Here is a 24083-nt window from a genome sequence, read left to right on the forward strand (position 1 = left end):
AAATAAAGTAATCATGATATTGCAAACCCTGATATTGCTATTGCATATTTTTTCTTTTACTTAGTCTCTAATCTGAAGGCAAGAATATCAAAACCTTAAAATAGAAATGAAACAATAAAATGTAAAAATGTATACGGAAACAGGTTGCAGTTATAATAGCTGTAAACAAAAAAAAAAACTTTTTAAATTTATGCTACTTTGACTTCTCCATTTGTTTTTCATTCGATCATGTTGGCATTAAATGTATGCATGTTTTAGTAGTAATAGTAGCTGCACAGAGACACATATAATCCCAGACACTAGGACCCAGCAGGTGCAGCATGGTGTTTTAGTGATATGCAGCTGCGCCGTCCTGTCAGCAGAGCGCACTGTGCGCACCAGCGGGACGCGCAGTCAGTGAACAGCGGCTCCCCATCCTGCAACCACAGAGCGGCCACGGACAGGGGTTTCAGTATTGAAACAACCTGAACATCATTCACCCTATGGACTTTAGGAAAGACACAAACTCACAAATGTTGCTGTTTTTTGTACTCCCCTTTTCCGTTTGAAGTTGCCAGACACTTTTGTTGGGACATGGCTTCATCCGCGAGCGGCACAGAGGAGGTGCGGGTGTCGGGGCTGACGCCGCTGAAGTTGGTGGGACTGGTGTGCGTCTTCCTAGCGCTTTGCCTGGATGTCGGGGCCATCGTGAGCCCGGCGTGGGTCACGGCGGAGGACCAATACTACCTGTCCATGTGGGAGTCCTGCTGGAAGCCCGTCAGCTCCGTGGACTGGTCCTGCAGCAGCACGCTGGCCGCCGGTGAGAAAGACGCACGTGGGGTCCAAAATGTTCTTTGGAAGTTTTTAAACCAGCTTAGCTCTGTTTTTGTTTTTTTTTTAGAGTGTTTCACTGTTAAATGACAGAAATGTCGGTGCAGCAGACACCCACATTCATATTTAAATGTGTGCATCGGCAACAAAGGATCCCTGATTCCCTGCAGTCAGAACACTGCTGAACCAATCTAGTCTGTGTGTGAAATTATAAAACATCACCCACAAGAGGGCTAAATGTTAATTACTTTATAATTAACTCTTGCCTACTTAACTTAAACCGCAGAACTTAAGAGGTATTGCGGAAAACAGTCAGTTATAGAAATCAAAGTTTTACCCCTGAGTGCAAGTCTTGAGACATGCAGTAGTTTTCTATCTGTTCTTGTGAACTTTTTTCCTCTTTTTGCTGTAGTGTTTCCCCATTGCACCGCAGAATGAAGTGGGAATCTTTCCCAACCAGGAGCGCTCCAGATGGGGTTTCATTTGGCCTTTTGTTGCGTACAAAATAAGCCTTTGTGTGGGTTTCTCCACTGGCCAAGGAGCAAGGGCAACTCAGAAAACAGAGCTCCCCAGAGATCCAGATGCCTGGAGATTAGTTACCAGGGAAACAATTGAGACACTTCAGAAAAGCTGGTTTTGTCCCTTTTAGGGTTCTTCCTCATGGAGTCCCCTCTCTGAGATATGTCTGGGAGCATTTTATGGGTTACCTCATATCATGTTCAGCATAAAGTTAATCTGTTTTTGATTGAAAAATATGCTGGGAAATCATGATTTATATTTGTATTTATGTCAATGCTAATATGTGATTTGATGCCACTTATGCCTTGGGCCAGTTTTTCAGGATCATCCTGTATTTTGCTCATTTCATTTTCTCATGATCTCTGACCCTTTCCCCATCAAAATAAAGCATCGCCCCAGCATGATGCTACCACCACCATAAGGACGGTGTGTTCATGGTGCTGTGCAGTATTAGACCCGAACAAAGCATTGTATATTTATGTCAGCAAATCTCAGTTTTGTTCTTATCTGACAGAACATCTTTTCCTTCTTCCACCATGTGTCTTCTGCATGGCTTGTGGCAAACTTTATTTTTCAACAATATCTTACTTTTTGCCTCCATTCTCCCATCTTTACTTCCTAAAATGTGCAAGAAGCCTAAATTTATTCCAGGAACATTTTTCAGACTGTAACATTGTTCACCAACAGACTTTTCTTTATCATCCTGTAAGCCAGATGTAAATGTAAATATAAATGCAAATGCGTACAAGTAAAGCATACATTGGTTTATACAGTTTTAAACCCACAGACTGTCTAGCATTTTCTGCCTGTGCTCTCCTGTTTACCTATAAATATTTCATTTTCTTCGCTGCCTCTGGCCTTCTCCTGCGTGCCGCGCGGTGAATCGTGTTTTTGTTAGCTTGACAAAATGTTTTCTTTCTGTCTGAGATGGGTCACGCTGGCCCCCGTTCCTCTGTCAGCGCAGACAAAGTGCACTTTGGTGCCACATAAAGATATGCAGCCTCCATGTCAGCTCTCAGCAGTAACATGCCACAGTGAATGTACACAGTAAACTTCCTTTTTCCTTAAGCTTGTGCTTGGTTAAGAATTATTGATTTGAGGCCCAGAAATCACCAGCTGCCCTTCTCCTCTATCTTTTTCTTCTCAAACCACTCCACCCCCAAAATATTTTCCTTGGTGTCATGCTTGGGGCATTAACTAAATCTTGTTAGTCTGAAACAGCATCTGGCCACATAGATGTGTTTGAACTTGATCTATGAGTCAGTGTGTGACCTGGAAAAAACAATAATATGCTGTTTGTTAGAGGTTTGAAATATATCTGAACAGATGAAACTAGATATGTCAATACACCTTACAAAAAGAAGCATGATGTTTTGATTCAGTCTAACCTTATTCTTGGGATTATCAAAAATGATTATTACTTTGAGAATTTTATCACTTTCTTCAATGTCAGAATTTAAATACACAGATTTTATTTTGCTTTTAATGGCTTAGAGAACCCTGTACGACTTTGTCATGACTTTTCAAGCTCCAGATTGGTTAATTCGCATTATTTTAGTTAATTGGAGACACACTTGTGCTTGCATTTTAAGGCAAAACCTCAAACACACTTTTTTCTTGTGTGACATCAGAGAAACTTAAAGCTAAATCAGTCAAGATATCAGTAGGAGATTTTTGTATCTTCACAAATCAGCCACGTCCTTGGGTTCAGTTTCCAAATAGTATACAATATAGTATAATATATGCAAGCATAAATATAATGGAAATATTTTCCCATATCATTCAGGAAGCAATGAGGTTTTATGTCCCAAAGATGAGTTCTGCTGCAAAATGTGTGTTTGAACACCAGAACAAACACAAATTAAGAAACTTGTTTAATCTTATAACAGCATGTCATTTTCCATTAAATGAGTCCAGGGACAACATGGACTGTAAGGCCACTCATGGATGAAGAGGCAATTACTCTAGAAGTAACACAAATGGATTATAGTTTGCAAATACACTTAAGAAAAATAACCTAATTTTTTTTAGTAATGTCCGGTGGCCTGATAAAGGTAACGGTCCATTCATCAGGAACAACAATGCAGCTGTTGTTGCACACACATCCTCATTTTGTGTGTGTTTTGCTTCAAGAAGGAACAGTGACTTCACAAAACACAAGATGAAAATAGCATTATGTGGAAATATTAAGGCAATATCTCCAAAATCAGTGAGGATTAAGCGCGGATGTGTCTTGCGAATGGACAATGACCATAATCTTACCAACCCAATTTAGTAACACAGACATTAAAGCCAATGTTTTGGCTCTGTCCCAGAGACAATTTGTAGGCAGAGTTGAAAATGTGTGTGTGAGCAAAGTGACCTTCAGTCCTGACTCACTAACCCTAGATCTGCCAGGAGGAATGGGACAAAATTCAAGAAAACAAGAATAATAATGTCATTATTTTATCATTAAGCAAATCCTAACGGACTGAAACAGACATTAAGAAAGAAGTTTTTTCTTTTCACAGAGAGGTATGTAAGTATCTCAATTCCACTGTATACTTCTATCACAATAACACAGATAGACAGGGAGGTGGGGTCAGAGGTCATGTTTAAACCGGAGAGGCTCGACATTGGGCTTGGAATGTGGAGCAGTCATGCAAGAGCAGAGTGTGTCGATGCCAGGCTGGTGTGAGATGAGGGGACGACTGTGGCGCCAGCGCGTGAGGCAGTCCAGCTCAGTGAGGGGGGGTGAAGGCAAAGCACATTAATAATGTAATATTGATTCCATTTCTGGAAGCTTATCTCTTCTCCGAGGATGGTCACAGCTCAGTGATGGCCTGGTTGAGGTGGCAGCAAAGGGCTTGAGCCAGGGGACTCTGATCGAAGCACTTTCTGGATTCTCCATCCTTCTGATCTGAGACAAAGCGGGTGTTTAAAGTGAAATGAGATACTCGGGGCTCTTCTGTGACACAGTTCTGCCTTAGACAAAGAGACTGAACTGAGACCTCGAAGGTTTTTCTCAATTAACACTTCACATGCACGCACGGGAAGCGTAATTAAAACTCAGATCTGATCTTCTCATGCATGGTATCTCCTTTTCCATCTGTCATCACGCAGGGCGCAGATTAATATTTGGCGCTTCCTGCTCATCAGAGCCTTTAAGCACTCCCAAATCTGGCTGTGTTTCTTGCTCAGCACACAGGCTCTTCTCCAAATCTGACATGAGAAAACGTTTTGCATCCTGATGTTTTCGCGAGCCCACTGATAAAGCCCAGCCAATTGAAACTGACCGCGGGCTGATGGCACCGAGCTGACCCAGGGACGATATTAGAGCAGCGGAGGCTGTGTGACAACCGTAGGTCAAGTCACTTCAACCCCTTCTTATTTCCTGTGAGAGGCAGCGAACACTGAGGGGTCCCTGTGAGTTGTGTAACAAGAAGTGGGCTCCTTCCAACATCCTGTGGTGACAAGGCCCATTTATAACCTCCAAATCCTGGACCATATTTGGTCAAATGTAGCTGATGTTTGTTTATATTTGAGCTACTTGGCCTCTGGTTTAAAGTCCCCTTCCAAAAAGAGTGGGAACTGTACTTTAAGCAGCTTATGTCTCTCCACTTTTCTTCCTGCTGGTGAATGTTTTGATGATTTTCTGCCCCAACAGAGAGGAAATCTTCTTGGCAATGCTCAATCTTTTTCTTTTTTTTTTTTTTTTTAATTCCCTGGACTCCTTAAAGGCAGGAAAAAGATGAAGCCCATTCAAACTACTGTCTTTGAACGCTCTCACCTATTGTAAAACTGATTCATGTCTACAGAGCATGCCTCTGTGCTTTGATGTCAAGTCTTTGCTCCACCCTCTGCTTTAAATGATTTCCTCCTGTGTAATCAGATTCCTCCCCATAATATCCTCTTCATGTTTACGTATTGACCTCCTGTTTCCGTGAGTACACAGCAACAAGTAAAGGAAGAGATCTCTAATCTATAAAACAATAACATTATATCTACAACAAACCTGAGCCTGTCTCCAGTGGCTCATTAAAACACTAAGCCTGCATCTCAAACGCATGCTTGAATTTAGCTCAGGTTTTAAATACTAAATCAAAAACTGTGGTCTGAAGCTTAAAGCCAATAGAACCAACTGAAGAAAAATGACAAATAGGTTTCAGATTTTTACAATATAAATAGGAAAAGTTTGCTGTAAATTCATATATTCAATGTCCAGAATTACCATTTTGTAGCATGAAATTGGGGCACATCTACCAGCTTTACACATCTTCTGACTGGCATTTTCTTATCTAAATAGCTCAGTCAGACTGAATGGGAGTGTCCTGCCATAGATTCTCATTTGGATTTAGGTCTGGACTTTGACTGGACCATTCTGAATGGGCTTTTATGTAAACCATTCCATTGGAGCTGAGTGTTTGTCTTTGGGGTTGCTGTCTGGAAAGTGTCGCTTTCCTCAGTGACTATTTTGAAACTTCCAACAGATTTACTTCGCATTTAGCGAAGTAAATCTGTTGGAAGTGTATTTAGCTTCATTCATCTTGCCCTGGAGGCAATTTGATGAACTGCATTTTATTTAGAAGAATGCAAATGCATGCCACTTTTCGGATTTTGATTTATTAAAAAAAGTTTGAAAACCATATAATGATTTTCATTCATAATTATGCTCCACTTTGTGTCGGTCTATCACATGAAATTCCAACAGTACCCCCAACAGTACACTGAAGATTTGAGTTTTAAATGTGCAAAATGCGAAAAATCTCAAAACTCTGGTATGGCTGTTATTTCCAGCTGAGTGTTTTTTTCTTTGGGAGAGAATGTCAGTGGAAATGCTGAGAACGCTGCTGCGCTGGCATCAGCCAGAGACGATGGAGGGATTCTCATTATCCGAGCAGCCACCTCACAGAATCACTTTTTCCTTCCTATTGCATTGGCAGTCATTACTGAAGTGCTGAGATCTGTGCTTAGTAAAAAGAAAGAAGCATTTGTTTTTTGTCAATTTGGAGAGAGCTGTTCTCAGAAGGAGTCTTGTCTGTGGAGTGGTTCACTTCCACTCCACAATGACCAGTGAACTTCGGTTTACTGGTCATTGAACCCAAGTGGCTTTGGATTGAAAACATGTTGGGACATTGACAGAACCTCAGACGGTGCAGCCCACCCACTTTCTGACCAGAAATACTTTTTGTTTACATTGTGGTAATTTAACAACACCTCAACTCCATGGAGTAATCTGCTTTTCTGGCTCACTTTGAAAGTGAGTCTTTATCACGTGAACTACCTGATACATAATACTTGTTATCTTCAATCTATCTATCAAGTTTCATATAAGATTTAAGTCTGGATACAGAGATGGCAATGGAAAAAGTTGAACTTGGTCATATGTTTTGAATTATTATCTCGTGAAAAGATCCAATGATTACCCATTTTCAGTTTAGTGGTAGAGGAGAGTTGACCATATTTGTGTTTCTTTTTTTCCCCAAATTTGTGTATAAAATCTTTATGATATGAATTTATGATGTCAGACACCCAAGCAAGGCTTCAGGAGCTTTAGAAGAATAAAAAATGGACACACAGCATCACAGATCCTACATTTTACTTAATAATGAGGATTAGGTACTATTACATATAAACCCTTTATTTCATTTCAGACCCATCTGAAGTCTTTGTTGCTAAGAAATCCAAATCTGTTTCAGCTGCACTTGAAAAACACAAAATTTCAAATATCTTAATGCACTTGAAATGAGACAAAACTAATAATAAATGTTTCTGTACAATATAGGAGTTTGTTTTTAAGTCAATAATTCCTTAATTAATTTTAATTAATTAAAAAGTACTTGTTAAACAAGCTCACATCTCTTGCCGAAAAGTTATGTGCAAGTTAATTTTGTCTTATTTCAAGAGAACTAAATTGCAAATATGTGCACTAGAAACTAGATCAAAAATTCTTATTGAGATTTTGTGTTTTTGCATGTTTAACCATTTACATTTGTGACAGTAGGAGTGACCTCACAACACAAACAACTGTTTTTTATATAGATAACATGATTATTGTTGAGTCATGTTGACCCTAACATCATTACTATGGACTGCTACTTATTTTCCCTCAACTAGACGAACATTACTCTGGAGTTACCTTTGTCATGATGCATCTCAGACTGGTTTCATGATGTTCTCCGTCGTTTCTGCCCCTGTGTTTGGTTTCAGACTGGCAGATCGCCACGCTGGCCCTGCTGCTTGGAGGAGCAGCCCTCACCCTGCTGTCCTTCCTCGTGGCTCTGGTCTCCCTGTGCTTCGGCTCCAGGAGTCGCTGCTACAAACCCGTGGCCGTCATGCTGTTCTCCGCAGGTCAGTCCGTTTCTCCACGACTATAGTGACCATCTCAAATGCGTGTTTATTCCTTGTCCTCATTGTTGATCTCTTTTTGCTTTTTACAGTGGTTCTTCAGGTCTGCAGCTTGGTCTTGTTCCCAATCAAGTTCATAGAAACAGTCAGCCTCAGGGTGTACCACGAGTTCAACTGGGGCTACGGCCTGGCCTGGGGATCCACCATCTTCTCTTTCGGAGGCGCCATCCTCTACTGCCTGAACCCCAAGAACTATGAAGATTACTATTGAAAATGTCACAAGGGAGGAAAAAACCCCACAGTGTTTTCATGCTGTCGTTTAATAAACGTTCTCTGTCCCCCAGTGCACAACCACAGTTGGAAAACAGGAAAAAACAAAACGCTTGTTGACGGTGTTTGTACTAACCTCTTCTGTTTGATGCTGTGAACTCCCTAACCTGGACAGATGCCCATGAGTTTTATTAATAGCCTAAACCACAAACCCAAAGCAGAAATTCAAACCCAGCCAGAAGACATTTTGAGAGATAATGTCACTAATCAGATAATTATGTGCAGCTCATGTGGGTCGTAGATTTGAGCAGAAAATATGGAACAGTGGAATAATAAAGTAGTCAGGACAGAGAAAAGTCTGCAGTGATTTCAGGCCAGCGTAGGGAGGAAGACGTCCTGCTCAAGTTATATCCTGGTGATGACAAAGTGAGGAAGGCAGGGTAACATTTTACATTTCCCCAGAGATGCTCCGAGCTGGACCTTAAACAACCTTTTCTTAAGGGCTATTTTAACAGAGAAAACATTCCACAGACACCTACTGATTATATTCTAGTCAGAGAAACATCTGCTGGGTTATTATTAGCACAAAGTGGCAGTGTCAATTTTCAAATACAATATTGTTTAGATTTTTTTTAATATATCTGTTGTACTATATGTAATATAATCAAAAAGTATGCAATCCTAGAAGAATGGGAATTAAAATGGCAAATTACCATGCTTGCTGAGTGAATACATGTCTGAATTAGGGGTGTCCAAACAGCGGCTCATGGGCAATTTATGGCCTCTGAAAACAATTCAAGAATGACTAAAATTTGGTCCAGTGGTTCACACTATGTGCAGAAGTTACACTTTGTAAAAAACAAACAAACAAAACAAGATTTCCTCTGGTTGTTCTTAAAATGCACAATGTTTAGGTGCAACACAAAGTATTTGGCTTTTGCTAATCAATTTTTTGGCTTTAGTGGTATTTATAGAAAATGCCACCACAAACATCCTGCAATCTTTTCTTAAGAGCAGGACCAGTAGTCTAAACTTGACTAAACACAGAAAGTATTTACAGTAGTGATGCTTATCCTCTTCTTATTCCAAAAAGGGTTTAGACCAAATCAGTATAAGCCAACCAACCAACAAAATTTAGGATGTTGGTCTTTAAATAAGGCAAAGCCATGAGGTCCAGTTTATATTTCAGTTTTACAACAAATTACAGATCTAGAGTAAAATAAAACAAAGTATACCTTTTGTTTTAAAAGCAATTAAAACTTTCTTATGAGACTGTTATAAAATCTCTTCAGTCAGAGCATTTTTCAGAGCCACTTTGATACAGACTGCTACAGGAGATTCTTCTTCCTGCCTACAACTCTGATTAAATTTCCCTGAAATTAATGAAGCATAACCAAATACCCAGATTTTGTTCCTAAAGTCTAAAACCCAAGTCCCTTTTTATGGTTCAGTCTTAGAATGAATTACAAAATCTTAAAACACAAAAATAAATATATCTTAGAACTTAAGTTTTAAAAAGATTTGACCTGAAAATGCTTTCAACTTTGATTTTTGCCCCTGTGGGAAAACCTTTGCACAGTCTGGGTGATCATGCTCCTCAGCATGTGCTCACAGTGCTCCCCATGTGATGCTTGTTTATCTTCCCACTCTGCTGAAATGTAACAAAAAAAATGGGTAACAAGGACAAAAGTCACTGTAGTTGAGGAAAGTTGTATATTTAAGTTTGATATTAAAGCGGGGGTTAATAATAATTGTATTTAAAGTAACAAGAGTTTAACGTGCAGCAGGTTTGATGTGAGGATGAATGCAATGATCAACCTCGTGGTGCTTCATCTTCACAAAGTGAGAGCATGTGCATGTCACTACCGTTTGCTGCAATGTTTCTGATGATCAACATAATAAACGCATACTGGAGGAAAAATAAAAGTTTGGTTCAGGAATCAAAAGAAATTGCGGTTTTGTGTCGTCAAGTCACATAGAATCAGCTCTTTTATTAAGTACAGCAAGTTGAGGCATTTGCACAGGAAATCAACATCTTCTGAACACATAATACATGGTGGCATAATATGCATAAAAGTATAAAGCGCATACTTTTTATGCAAGTGTCTTTTAGTGTTCTTTCAGTGATACGAGCTCCCACACGGAGCCGGATACAGTGTACAATCTACAATTCGCATTTGTCACAACTTACATACCACTTCGTTCATTGTTCCGCTGTCATTGTGAAACACACAAGTCCTGGATTAAAGTGGACGTGCCTCCTTTCCGAGTTCAGTAATGGGCACAGTGTAAACAGGGCAGTCACTCTCCCCTGCCTGGAATGTTCCCTAAGTAAACCACAGCCGCTTCTCCTCCATCCAGAAACCACATTGTCCCGGTCACTGCTGCGGTTGCACCTTTTCCAGCCCCCTTTTTTTTGTTTTTCGACAAATGCCAGGAGATTCATGATCCACCAAAGAAAACAATGATCATAGTGCACAGTATTGGACAGGAGGAGAAGAAATCAGAGGGGAGATAGTGGCTCTTCCTCAGCAGGTAGAAGGGGGAAAGGGGAACTTGTATATCGATTGACAGGAGCAGACGTCAAGACTCCGAGAGTCGATTCTGAGCAAATCTCCAGGGTGTCTGAAGATTTGCAAAGATTAGGGCAGGGATGGGCGACGCAGTGCCATGCCGAGTTCAGCTGTAGCGTGGCATCTCACACGCCTCACAGCGATTGAGTGCAGGGTGGTTCAGGAGGGTGCAGCTATCACAGTTCCAGTGAGCTCCTTCAAAATCCTCGTCTCTTTGAGGCGTCGGCTTGGAGGCCTGCTCCCCTTCTAAAGAAAAAAAACGACAGGAAAAAACTGTAAATACATCAAGCACAAAAACACTTAATTCAGGTAAAACATCACATACACCAAGAGTTTCAGTGGATGCCACTCAATGCATGTTTATCAAGAGATAAATTAATCAAGACATAAATTCAAGCAAACACTATTCAAGACTGCAGCAGATAACTATAACTCTGAAGCATTAGAAGTAGGACAGGTGTTCCTCAAAGGTCAATAGTGGGACCAATTTTTTTTTAATACTTTTTAAAATAATCTTGGGATACATTTAGATCCAGCTATGGATATACATTTCCAGAATCTTTTTTTAAGCATAGACTAAAGTTCATCAAACATTTCTGCAGTGCTCTTGCTATAAGAGTAAAACCTGCAAAAACCACAGTCACTGGATGGACGTACAGGAATTTTAGATCAGTGTTTTTCTTCCTGGTCCTTAAGGCACACTGACCTACTTGTTTGTTTAATAACCATTTCCCTGCTTACCTGACTTTAACTAATGACTGATTAATAGGACTGAACAGCAATAATCTGAATCAGGTGTGAAGAAGCAGGAATACGTGTAAAACATACAGGGCAGTGTGCTTAGAAGAGCAGAGTTGGGAAACACTGTTTTAGATGATGGGACCAGAAATATGCAGATATATCACCATTTCCTTTTGTTCATAATTATCCGGAGCTGGAAAACACTTGAATCAAATTTCACACTTTCCAGACAGCAGAACAGAATTGGGTTCTTCAATTATGCTCTGATCTCCAGAGAATATCTAACTTTCATTTATTACATTCACTTATTCATTTCAAACAATTTACTACAAACAGCTTTAGTAGAAGAGCATCGCTGTTTTGAACTGTAGTTTCCATTTGATGCATATTATTTTACATGTCTTGGGTATTTGTTGTGTTATACTCATTGTGTTAACTTGTCAGGTTTTTTCAGCTCATCTTAACCATGAAATTCTAGCTGAAAAGATATTATATCTCAATGCAACATTAATGTTTAAATAAACTGAATTAAAAAAAATAAATGTAAAAATTTAAAAAAGGGTTAACAAGATACTCGTAAACAAAAGTGTGCCAGATTCTAAATCAAACTGTATCTACTGTAGTTTCAAAAGCCTTTATCACTAATAGTTTCAAATGTTCCTAACCTTTCTTCCCAGGATTGGTTGGACCCAACGGACCCGGCTGAATATTGTCATAGAAGTTACTCATTGCTTTTGGGTCAAACTTCCCTGTAGAAAAACAACAGAAATAAGAGTTTGGATTTGTTTACTTTAGAGTGTCACTTACACCTTAAAGTCAGACCAGTCTCAGTTCAAGCTGTTCACACTGCAAAGTTTCAGAAAAGATGGAGCCCATAAAAAAAAGGCAAAAAATGTTTTGCTGTGAACTGTATTATTTAAATCAATTATTTGTTCTTTTTAGTTATGTAAACTGTCACAAGGACACCAGTATCATCATGGACCCATTGGATAACATCATTGTGATTTGTACGCAAAAGCTGAATGGCCTCCTTTAAGTGTACGGAGAAACAATCATTTAATGATCCTGATGTATAAATCTTTACTCGGTCTAACCCCAGCATATTTATCCACTCTCCTACATAGAACTGTCAGTTTTTGTTCTCTTCGCTCCAATAACATTATTCTTCTGCATGTCCCACACTTTCGAACTGAAAAAGGGAAGCAGGCATTCAGTGTGTTGGCCCCCACAGAGTGGAATCAGTTGCAGTCTGAACTTAAGATGTCGGAAATGATTTCACTGGACTTATTTCGAGCAGTTCTTAAAGATAGGCAACAAGATTCTATGAAACAGTGTCATTGTTTTTAAATTGTTTTTATTGTTTTATACTTGTGCATATGTATTAATTGTTTTTATCTTGTAACCAGGTTGCTATGTATTGCAAATTTTTGCTCAGGTCCCTCTTGAAAATGAGATCTAGATCTCAACGGGGTTTACCTGATTAAATAAAGGAATATATATATATATATATATATATATATATATATATATATATAGTATATATGCTAGCAATTTGGGGGTGATAGTTAAAGGGTTAAGCACATAATGAAATCAGAAATAGCAGCATAAAATTACTTATAACTTGAACAGAAAATACAAGCTTCAGTCATTCACATTGTTGACATGATGCAAACTTTAAGCCAAGTTTCTTGACTGAAACTGACACTATATTAAAGATGGTTGAAAAAAAATACAATTGTACATTTACACTTACAGTAATTGTTAAAGTATTTCTATCCCTTTAGCATTCACATTTCGTCACATTACTACAATAAATGTCGGTGTTTTTTATTGGAACTGGAGGATACCAACAGAAAATAGTGTATGACTGGGAAGATATCAAACACTATCTAATATTATTTTAAATGAAGTTTATTTTAAATAACTCCCCTTCAATCAATGCTTTGAATAGTCACTTTTCAATGCATTTGGAGCTGCAGGTCGTTTGAAAATCTCTCTTCCAGGCTTGCAAACCAGGAAACCACATTACCCTCTACTTTGTAAAATAATTCAAGTTCAGTCAGATTTTATGTTTACTGTAAAAAACACATTCCACAGATTCTCCACTGGTTTTACGTATAAACTCTGACTAAGGCATTTTAACATGAATGTGCCTCAATCTAAACCATTCCATCATAGTTTTGGTTTTACATTTAGCAAGCTTTCCCGCAGAAAACTTGCAAAGCCTGGGGGTTGGGTGTTAAGGCAGTCATTCATCCAGCGGCTTGTCGTATTTTTGAGTTAAATAAAACATGTAAAATTAATAGGAAATTTGAAAATATCACTTGATAATTATGTGTGATTGAAAAAATTGGAATATTAATACCTAAACACCAACTATAAAGTCTTAAAAAAATGCTAATATTTAAAAACTTAAAAAAATAAACAATGCATAGCCTGGTGGGGGAACAAGTAAAGCCTGGTGGCCCACCAGGCTTATAATACACTGAGGGAAACCCTGATTTCAGGACTCATCAAACCTTTGGTTGAATGTGACAAAATGTGAATAAATGGGTCTGAATATTTGTGTGAGGTGATGTACTGCATCACATTAACAACTATGATGAAATTGTGTTCAGAGTGAGGTTAAACCATAAATCATTTTATAGATTTTATCTAAATTTAAAGTGCAACTACTAAATAAACCAAATAACAGAAATAAAACTTTAGCAGCGGTAAAATAAAGGTTAATCTGATGACTGAGTAGCAACAGGATATTTTTAGTGTAACATGCTACATAAATAGACAAGAAATTGAAAGTAATTTTCTACTCATCACACAAAAGGTATTGCTTCTATCAGTTAGGATCAACAGGAGTTTTGTATCAACCAAATTGAGCATTGACAGGGTGGGGGGTCGGTTATGGATCAGCTTGTTTTCTGCTACAGAGCAACCAGCCATTTAAACACTGCATCTATAAAGAGAGTAACAAAATCCATCAATCATTTCAGGTCCAACTCTGTCTGCTTTGATGCTTGGTTCTTTTAGAATCAGTCCACTTAAATAAATTAGACACACACTCATCTACATAAACACTCAAATGTTATTTATGTTTAAGCCAGTGTGTGCGCGTGTGTGTACTACCTCTGGACTGCAGCAGATCTGTTTCCTTCAGTGTGCAGTCAATATCAATCTGCAGTTGTCTGTTGTGAGTTCGAAGTCGGGTAATCTCCTCCGGCTGCAGTCAATGAAAACATCCCGGTCAGTTTAGATACGCCTTAAAACATTTCATATTCCCGATCCAACTTTCAAAATTTTCTTATTAAAAATATGAAGTATTTTATAGATTGTTTTTATTATGATGACCAGAAATATTTCTTGGATACTGCTGCATTCTGGCAGGAAATAGGCCTGAGTAAATTTGAATGAGGAAAGTGGCTAATCTTTGTTTTGGCACATAATAAATTGGTTTGATTTGCTTTTATCCCTTAAAAAATTAAAGCATTATCGGAAAACAAGCTTTGGAAAGTACTCAAATTATCTTAATTTGATCAAATTTGTTTGATGGTCTGAAAAATTCTGACAAAAAAGAAAAGCAAGGGGGACAATTATTTTTTAAGGCACTGTACACATTGCGATCCTTACTCTGGGAACAAGATGTGTGGAGTTGACCCGTCGAAAACGCCTTTGGAGGGCGTCGTACTCCATGTTATTGACATCAGTCTTCAACTGGTCTAGTTTCTGCGTCTCCATGTGCAGCTCTTTTTCCAGACGCTCCATCCGCGCCCGCTGGTGGAGCAGAAGAGCTGTGGGGATGGACATCAATTATAAACATGTTTAAAACGCAGGACTGAGGAATGCTGTTTAATTTACAGCCATTTCTCTCTTGGTACTTCAACATGACAACACAATCAAATCATGCCATACACAACAGCACAGCTAGCTTTAGAGGAGGCTAACAATTACATTCTGGAGAAATTCAAAAGATTGCTTAGCAAAACATATTTGGATTTCAATCATTTAACTTCAGACAACTTAAGAATTCAAGGGTTAAATATCAGGCAGCAAACTGAAAAATTATGCAAAGATTACACTGCACACTTCTATAATTTTAAGTAAATGCAAGAGGGAATTTTAAAATTACAATTTGATAATGACAATAAAAAAATGAACGAAAGGAAATAAATACAAGGCTAACATTGTTGCATCATGTTAGCCTTCTAACTTTGCATTTTTCAGATTTTATTTTACATACATTTTCAATTGCCTAAATAGTTTGTTCTTAAGTTTAGAAGTAAATTAGCCATGTTTACAGAGTGGAAAATGCAGGTGTTCTGAGTTCTGATGCATGTAATCAAGAGATAAAAAAACAATGTTTTTCTCAGTACTTGACCTCTGGATGATTCATAGGTGCATCTCTATTTCAGACACTAAAGCAACATATTTGCGAATAGGTTTCAGAGTATTGCACGGAGCACTGGTTTAAAAAGAAACTATTGGAAGTGTTGCTAAATGAAAACATCTGCAACTTGCACCACTCTGAATGCGCAAACTTTCCAAGTAGGAATTATGAATTCAGAGAAATGTTTTTATTGCATTTTCAGCTGCTACCTTGGAAAGTTTGACTCAAACAGATCACAGCTTTGAACTGAAAAGTATTTGTTGTTCAATTTTGGGTAATTTCCTGTTCATGCTACTGTTTTACTAGGAGGCCTTAATGACTCATTAAACCATTTGTTATTGAAAGAGTTAAATGGAAAAACAGAATTATTGACCAAAAATCTAAATAGATGTATTTAGTCATAATGTTAAAGTGTACATTGGAGGTCACACTAAAAACACAGAAAGGTTTCAGAATTTGATCAACTAACCATCAATTAGAAGCAATGAAGGGAAACCCCTGTAACTTCACTCTTGGTTGACTGACTGGTGCATCTCTAATCTTTACACCCTCAAATGGACTGAAAGAAAATTTAAAAACAAATAATAAAATAATAACACATAATTAATGCACTTACCTTGTGTGTAGGCATAGTCATCAGAGGCTGAGCTTGAGCGTCGGGGTAATTGCTGAAACTGACTGGCGATGTTCCCTGGCAGGGCGGAGATGGGCAGGATGGGTGCTGGGGTGGCGCTGTGCGCACCCTGATCTACAATGTTGAGAAGAGACTCAGCTTCAGCGACAGGTGGTGAGCTGGGTGGTCTTTGCACCTGGCCTCCAGGGGACACTTTAATTTTAAAGGTATAGGCAGACTGGCCTGGCTGGGGGGAGGACGCCTGCCGAGGCCTTGTGTTGCCTTGGTGCTGCAAGTACATTCCCGGGTGGAAAGTCGCTGGTCCAGGGGGTCCGCCGATCGTGATGGGCCGCGACGGGGAGCTAGGTGAGGGGCTTGTTGCCATGTAAAGCGAGCCCTGGGAGTGTGGGGTGTGAACAGGCGAGTTGCTGCGAGGTCTTTGTCCTTCCAGGGCGATTTCTATCTGTTTTGTGAGAGCGGTTTTCGGTTGGTAGGGCCTGTACTGTGCCGGAGGTTGCTGCTGGTGATGGTAGGGCATATTTGTGAGGTTTGGGGGGCTAATGGGGAGGAAGACGTATTGCTGGTGCCCAGGTTGAGGCTGTGGTTGTGGCTGGACCTGATGTTGAGGTGAGCTGTAAGGGGAGCCATATGTAGGGGTACTGTATGGTGACTGCTGATGCTGGTAGACGGGGGCTCCAGGGGACGGCCAGGGAGCTGGCTGTGGGCTCTGAGAGGGGGAGGGCCGAATGTACAGGGTGCTATTGGTGCTGTTAACATAGTGCCCTGGAGGAATCTGCAGAGCCTGATGGACTGTAGGTATAGTTTGTGGAAGAGTGACAGAAATAGGGTTCATAGGATATCGTGGAACTGGAGTATATGTGGGGGACATGCCTTGCATTGTGGGAGGAGGCGTGGGCGTGCTGGATGAGCGACTCTGATCGTTCATAAAAAAAGGATTGTAACTCGGGGAGGGCGCCATGGTGGCGGGAGCCGACAGGGGTTCAGGGTAGCTCGGCCGCTGAGGGTCGATGTGACCGTCGCTGGTGCTGTGCACCAAGGAGCGCCCCACTCCCGCTCCTCCTCCGTTTGATTTTCCAGCCTCTGAACCTGGATAGCCCAAGCTAATGTGTAGCATGTGGTTTCGACTCATTCGCATCTCCTCCGGACTGTGATGGAAGTCACCATAGAGATATCTGTTACTCTCCTGGGACAGCAGGTGGCAGCAAACATCCAGATTATTGTTGTTCTGAAAGAGTCAAAATGCTGAGTTAAGATCATTTCAGTGATCTTAAATAACAGAGTTCAAAAGTTAATCCAACAACTTTACAGCTCAGGTCAATAAAGGAATTAGAAGATGGTAACCAGTGGTTATGAAACCAAATTATTTGGAGAGATTGCAGAAAGATTGCAGTATTATACTGTACTACATACTAGTGGATATTTTATTTAATCTGAAAGAACATATATTTGCAACAATAAAATGTCTTTAATGAATGCCTTACACTAACTAAGAGTGGGTTAAATATGGGGGAGAAAATGGAGAAAAGTGGCAAACAAGGATCCGGTGCAACACTAAAACTTATGGAGTTTATTTACATATTGCATATTTCTCATAGTTTTCAGTAAATAATTTTCAAGTAAAAGAGGACTATTTGGCAATTACATCTTACATGGCTCTGTGAGTGGATCATCTCAAAAAAGTTGACTATCTGTTTATAAATTGAACTTTTAGTTTTACATACTTTTTAACCACAAAGATTTTGCCTTCATAAAAACAAAAGATAAAAAAGTCAATTGGCAACTATCCAAACTCACCACAATCTTAGCATATAACCCTAAAGTATAGCTGCATTAATATAATAAGAATGACATATTTAGTTTTTCTTTTTTTTTATTTCTTCATTGCCAAAGGAACTGTGAAATTTTATAAGCCAAATATTTGTCATACTATGTGTAAGCAACCACCAGATTGTCATTACAGTTTAGATTTACACCTCTGATTTATTTTGAAGTCATTTGGGACTTATTTACAAGTAAAAGAATATAAATGAAAATGACAGCCAAAAAACAAAATTGCATCTTTTTAGAAGCACATCTAAATGTCACAACCCAGCAAAAATATGGTATAATGCATATGAATGATATTCAGCTTTAAGTCAAAATCATTCATTTGAACGAATCTATCTGTTTTCTAGAGTACACATCTAAATATACTGTAGAGAAAAGAAATTTGTTGGGGCAAAAAATATTCTATGACAAATAGGTTTTGTAGGTGCAGAAAACCAATAATACAACTTTTTTTTTTTTTTTTACAGAAAAAGCTCATACCCATCTGAAGAGTGCATTTACCTGTAGAAGGAACTGAGAAACTACTCCCTCTGGGATCTCTGGGAATCGCTGCTTGAGGTCTTGCAGGATGTGGTAGTCTACTTGAGAGCCTCCCTGCGCCATCCTGAACCCACAGAGAGAGTCAAAGGGCCCAAAGGTGCATGCGTCGTCTCATCCCCTGAAGAAGCAGAGGCTAAACGATAAAAACGGTGATCAAACTCTCATGTCAGAGGGAAAAGCTTGCAATAAACCTGTTGGCTTACTGATTGCTTCAAACACACCCCATGTGTCAGCAGTAATGTCATTACAGATATCAGAGAAGCAGTCCTTAAGGGGCATAGCAAGCTTGAACTGTCAAGAACAAGAATGCACATATTTCATCAACGTGAAAAATTAAAGTTCATTATGATCGCAGGAACAACTTAAGCAAGGCTTGTGCATGTTCACTCACATTAATGCAGAACTGCAAGGCGCCTGTCATTCTGTTTGTTTCGCCATACTTTTGCACCAGGCAACGACGACATACCGCCGTCAGCTAGCAGGCTACTTATCAACGTCAGTTAGCCTCCGGAACATCACCCAAACAAACAGCCGCACCTGTGTCCTGCGTGGTCGCACTGAGACACGGAGTTACTATTCCTGAGAGATTTTCTAATGTCACCTTGTACTAATTTAGCAGTCCAATCCTCTAAACAGGATGACTCTTTAAATAAGATTAACTCAGTTCCTAAACTGCCAAGCAGCTAACTTTGCTAATGCTAACTTGAGGCTGCTCAGCTGTCTCAGTCCCCCGGCTGTTAATGGACCAGCTAACCCTGCTAAAGCCAGTCAACGATTTCATTAAACTTACCATTGGTTAAAAGTCTCTGTTACGTTTAAAACCATAGCTGTCTACAGAGGGACGCTTCGATGTTTCGGAAACCACGGGGAGATATTTTTCAGTTTGTTTGTTTCGGCGAAATAACTTGTAGTTTCGCATTCCAGCGTCAGGCCCCTGCAACTGAACTGCATAGCAGTCAGTTTATCGCGATAATGTCAGGATTTCCCGGTGTGACGCCGCAAAAAGCGTCCTACAGTTAAAAGCAACCTTCGTTACAAACGCGCCGCCACATCTTATTCATAATGTTAAGAGCTGCGGAGTCCTGATTTACAAAATGTTCACTATTTAGAATTAGAATTTATTTATTCATTTGTTTGTTTATCTATTATATTGATACGACAGCCTATCTTTCCATGTCACAATGCTAAGGCAGATGTCTTACCATAATGTTAAGAAATTGTCTGGTGCCTGACGTATTAGAACCCCAAAACTTTATTTTCATGCTTAATACAAAAAAAAAAATAAAAACAAAAAAATTGGGCATTCAAATGCACTAAGTGTTTTGGCGAAATGGGGGATTTTCAGGGGAGGGACGCTTTTTTCGCCACAACACCAAACCAGGAAGTCGTTCACATTGACGTGATTGATGCCAACAATGTAGATCAAGTAAAAAAAAAACTTTCACAGGAAGCTACATATATACACATAACACTATATATATATATATATATATATATATATATATAGTGTTATGTGTATATATGTAGCTACATATATACACATAACACTATATATATATATATATATATATATATATATATATATATATAGTGTTATGTGTATATATGTAGCTTATGTGTATATATGTAGCTACATATATACACATAACACTATATATATATATATATATATATATATATATATATATATATATATATATATATATATATATATATATATATATAGCTTCCTGTGAAAGTTTTTTCTTATATGTGTGTATATAAGAGAAATAAGGGAAAAGCCTCTTAAGCAACTAAAGAATAAGTGTTTTTCATATAAATTTCTAAAAAATTTAATTTTGCAGAATTCTTTAAAGAACATTCAGTGCATGTGCTCTTTTTTAAAATGAAGACAGACCAATGACTCAGTTACTTTTGTAAATAATAGCTTCACATTTCACACCAACCGTTGACAACAAGTTGAGTGAGAGTGATCTTAATCTGTGTGTGTGACGTCAGGATTGATTGTGACACTGTGATATGTGCTGTCACAATGCAAAGGTGCAAAAATAGCTCAGTCTATTTTAGGCTTGTGAACAGTTTTTGAACTAGGGTAAAGATAAATCCAGTGGCTTTATCAAGTCAGATGTTTTCGTCATAATTAGGTTGCTTATCAAAAGACAGTTAGAAATGTCTGATCTATTTTTTTATTTGTGTGGTTTACCATCTGGAAGAATATCATTTTAACATATAATTTAGAACTATTTTGAGATTTTTTGAGTTTATCTCTGGTAGTGAATCACAGAGCACCTGCTCTGTGGTGGAGTTCATTTTTCCCCCATGACAGCTGAGCACTTAGCAGTGACAACTGGGAAAGACTTGCTAGCTTCTGTTGCACAAACTGTGCAACTATAAAGACATCACAATCATTAATACTACAGTGTTGTTCAACTTTCATACAACGGTCCCATTTCAACATAAATTGCAAAAACATGAGAGTATACAAACTACATTCCTTTTATCACAGTACATGCATATCTGAGTGTTGTTCAGATTTGGGCATGTTACAGGTGCAGAAATACGGAAAATAAAGAAAAGTGATTCAGTATAGGCTTTCTGCCCGGCGTGGCATGGCCTCACAGGGTGATGAGAGAGAAATTATTTGTTCTATTAGCTATTTTCATGCCCATTTAATGAGAGTGGATACCACCTGGTGGTGTGAACGTTGTAAGTGCTAGAAATATTTCACAATGTTTTTTTTGTTTTTTTTTTGAGGAGTCTGACGTGCATTTGGCTAGTTCTAGCTTAAAAAACTACCTACTTGGATAACCTAGTAGGTACTTTGTTTTTCTGTCAAATAGAGGAAAGAGTTATACGGAAGAGGAATAGGGCCACCGAAAAATAAGAAAAAGAAATTAAAGTCAGAATTCTGACTTTTTGACTTTAATCTCAGAATTCTGACTTTAAACTCAGAATTCTGACTTTAATCTCAGAATTCTGACTTTAATCTAAGAATTCTGACTTTAATCTCAGAATTCTGACTTTAATCTCAGAATTCTGACTTTAATCTAAGAATTCTGACTTTAATCTCAGAATTCTGACTTTAATCTCGGAATTCCGACTTTAATCTCAGAATTCTGACTTTAATCTAAGAATTCTGACTTTAATCTCAGAATTCTGACTTTAATCTCAGAATTCTGAGTTTAAAGTCAGAATTCTTTTTTTTTTCTTTATTTTTTCGGTGGCCTTAATCCTCTTCTGTAGAGTTCAGAGTACCAATAATTGCGCATGAAAATTAATTGCCTGTAGCCTGTTGTTCAGGATTAGCCTTGGGCAGCTAAAGTTACAAGTCTTCATGTAATTGAAGTGTTTTTTTTATGTATAAAAAGAATTGTCTCTATTGTAATTTAGAAAAACAGTTGCTGGTTGTTCCTTTTGGTATAAATTGTTGGTTGTTGCAATTTAAGTTGCTGTATTTCACTACATATAACCTAAAATGAACATGAAAAGGTAATGCACATCTAACATTTTGATACATTTGTATGAGGATGACTATTTTAATAACAATGCTTTTGTCATTTATTTATTGAATTATGAATCTGATGTTGGAAACACCCCTAACATATCTGGGGAATGATGTTAATGGACCTACAAGTTGCTTATTTTAGGTAAGATGTTTTGTAATTTTATAGGTTTTACCCCAGCAACTACCAGATGCTATACTTATTATTCAGACATTAAACTTGTTGACAATCAAATGGTTTCTTTATTAACTTAATAGTGTCAATACCATAGAGGTAACGGAGATTAAATGGCGTGAGAATGAGCGAAACTCAATAGCACAGAGACATTAAAGATTTTACGAAGGTGTGGAGAGGTGTGTCCCTCCACCAGCACATGATGAAGGTTTGACCTGCTGAGTTGGTCTACTGAATCGTCTGGAGGCTGGACCACCACTAACATATTCAGGGGGGCGTAAAGGGCATTGCCATTGTAGCTGACGCTAAAGCCCAGTCTGACTCAGGTTAGCTGTCCTTTCCTTGCTGATTAGTTGCCACAGCTGCAGTTCTATTTAAAGCAGTGTCCTTGTTGTCCTGCAGCAATCAGAACAGAGGGGGACGAAGCTTTCCACACAGCACAGACCCCAAACTGAGGGGAAGGTTGATCTGCATGAAATTTAAAACGCCACTTACAAAATCGCAAACCTTTTGAAGATGGATAATTGTTTCACAGAAATGTATAAACATGGTGACATACAAATATTGTGACGAAGACAGGTGAGACTTCTGTGGTGACTTCGAGGATATTTGAGGAGCTCAAATGACATCATTTAGCTTCTTCGTGTATGAAGTAACTCTCTAATATTTAGTTTCTGCACGTTATGCAATTTAAAAATATATACATATTTTAGTGTTTATGCACAGACCTTTGAAAGAATCCTTTGAGTTTTCTCGAAGGAATCCAGAGCTATTTTACTTTGCCTCTTTCATTTGCAATGACACAGTGAGTGTCTGGTTACACCTCTGAGAACAGCAGCCCAAGCCTTGACTCTGATTCTAAGGGGTTTCCCAAAGCCCCAACTAATGCCAACTGTTTCCAGAAACAGAATAGCTTTTAATGCTGTTATTATACTTAGTCTTGCAATAGTAAACTCAGCTCAGCAAACTTAAAGATTACTGTGACGCAAAGGTAATGGTAGCACTATGAAAGCTTGAGCAAAATGTTTGTTTAGAAAATTGAATTTTCCGTATTTTCAGGTTGGTTTCTTCAGTGTAGCAACAGTTCTGCATGGATGAGACTAAGTGGTTCTACAGCATGATATTTATTTTCATCCATGTACAATAAGCAGCTACCCACTCCCGTTTAGCTGGTTCAATCTATTCAATTCAATTCAGTGCAATTCATTACAGACTCCTACGTAACCTCTGACATCTGAAATATATGAAGCTTTAGTTTCTCAACACACACACACTGTTTCATGTCACTGAGCTCTCTAACAGTCAGTGCATACCAGAATGGCAGCGTTATACAGATTATTTTTGGTATAACAAAAGCCTAAACAGCTTTTCCAACTGATAAGTAAAGAATTTTGCTGGCAAGGATTCAACAAGCCACAAATATCAGAGTCTGCTTTTAGAATTCAGTCCAAAACAAACGTCTTCAAAAGTGTATAACATATACAGTATTTCACTGTATAGTTCAGCCAGTTTGGTGTTGGTTTCCCTGATCAACGTGTAGACAATAATTTGAAAGTCAGGGGTTTAAAATCACTGTGCACAGTCCCTAGCCAAAGTATTTATCCCCCTTGAAATTTGTTCACATCATCTCATAGTAGATTTAAACCCTCCGGTGTATTTCACTAGATTTGAAAGTAATAGATTGAGACAAGGTAACAGAGAATTGTTAATTGGAAACAATATGGCTTGGTTTTGTATTCAGCTCCCTAAATAAAGCACTTGTAGAACCCCTTTAGCTGCAATTA

At 38.5% G+C, this 24083-nt stretch overlaps 2 protein-coding genes across 6 annotated transcripts; one reads left to right on the top strand and one right to left on the bottom strand.

Moving 5' to 3' along the window:
• The first annotated feature begins 352 nt into the window (after positions 1 to 352).
• Positions 353 to 9136, top strand: tmem47 (transmembrane protein 47). Its single transcript, XM_028027608.1, has 3 exons — positions 353 to 799; positions 7519 to 7659; positions 7749 to 9136. Exons 1-3 carry the CDS (start codon positions 574 to 576, stop codon positions 7925 to 7927), a joined length of 546 nt encoding a protein of 181 aa, XP_027883409.1. The 5' UTR covers positions 353 to 573; the 3' UTR covers positions 7928 to 9136.
• Positions 9137 to 9889: 753 nt separating this feature from the next.
• tab3 (TGF-beta activated kinase 1 (MAP3K7) binding protein 3) lies at positions 9890 to 19605 on the bottom strand. Of its 5 annotated transcripts, XM_028027606.1 has the most exons (8): positions 19413 to 19604; positions 18584 to 18755; positions 16478 to 17480; positions 16238 to 16369; positions 14865 to 15025; positions 14364 to 14457; positions 11906 to 11989; positions 9893 to 10745 (listed from the first exon to the last, which is right to left on the bottom strand). In XM_028027606.1, exons 2-8 carry the CDS (start codon positions 18683 to 18685, stop codon positions 10606 to 10608), a joined length of 1716 nt encoding a protein of 571 aa, XP_027883407.1. In that variant the 5' UTR covers positions 18686 to 18755; positions 19413 to 19604; the 3' UTR covers positions 9893 to 10605. The 5 variants fall into 5 exon arrangements, with proteins under 5 accessions (XP_027883405.1, XP_027883404.1, XP_027883407.1 ...); XM_028027604.1 differs by having other exon boundaries at positions 9890 to 10745; positions 16238 to 17480; positions 18584 to 18740; XM_028027603.1 differs by having other exon boundaries at positions 9890 to 10745; positions 16238 to 17480.
• Positions 19606 to 24083: the final 4478 nt, after the last annotated feature.

This window comes from Xiphophorus couchianus, chromosome 9, assembly GCF_001444195.1.
Source record: "Xiphophorus couchianus chromosome 9, X_couchianus-1.0, whole genome shotgun sequence".
Lineage (NCBI taxonomy): Eukaryota > Metazoa > Chordata > Actinopteri > Cyprinodontiformes > Poeciliidae > Xiphophorus > Xiphophorus couchianus.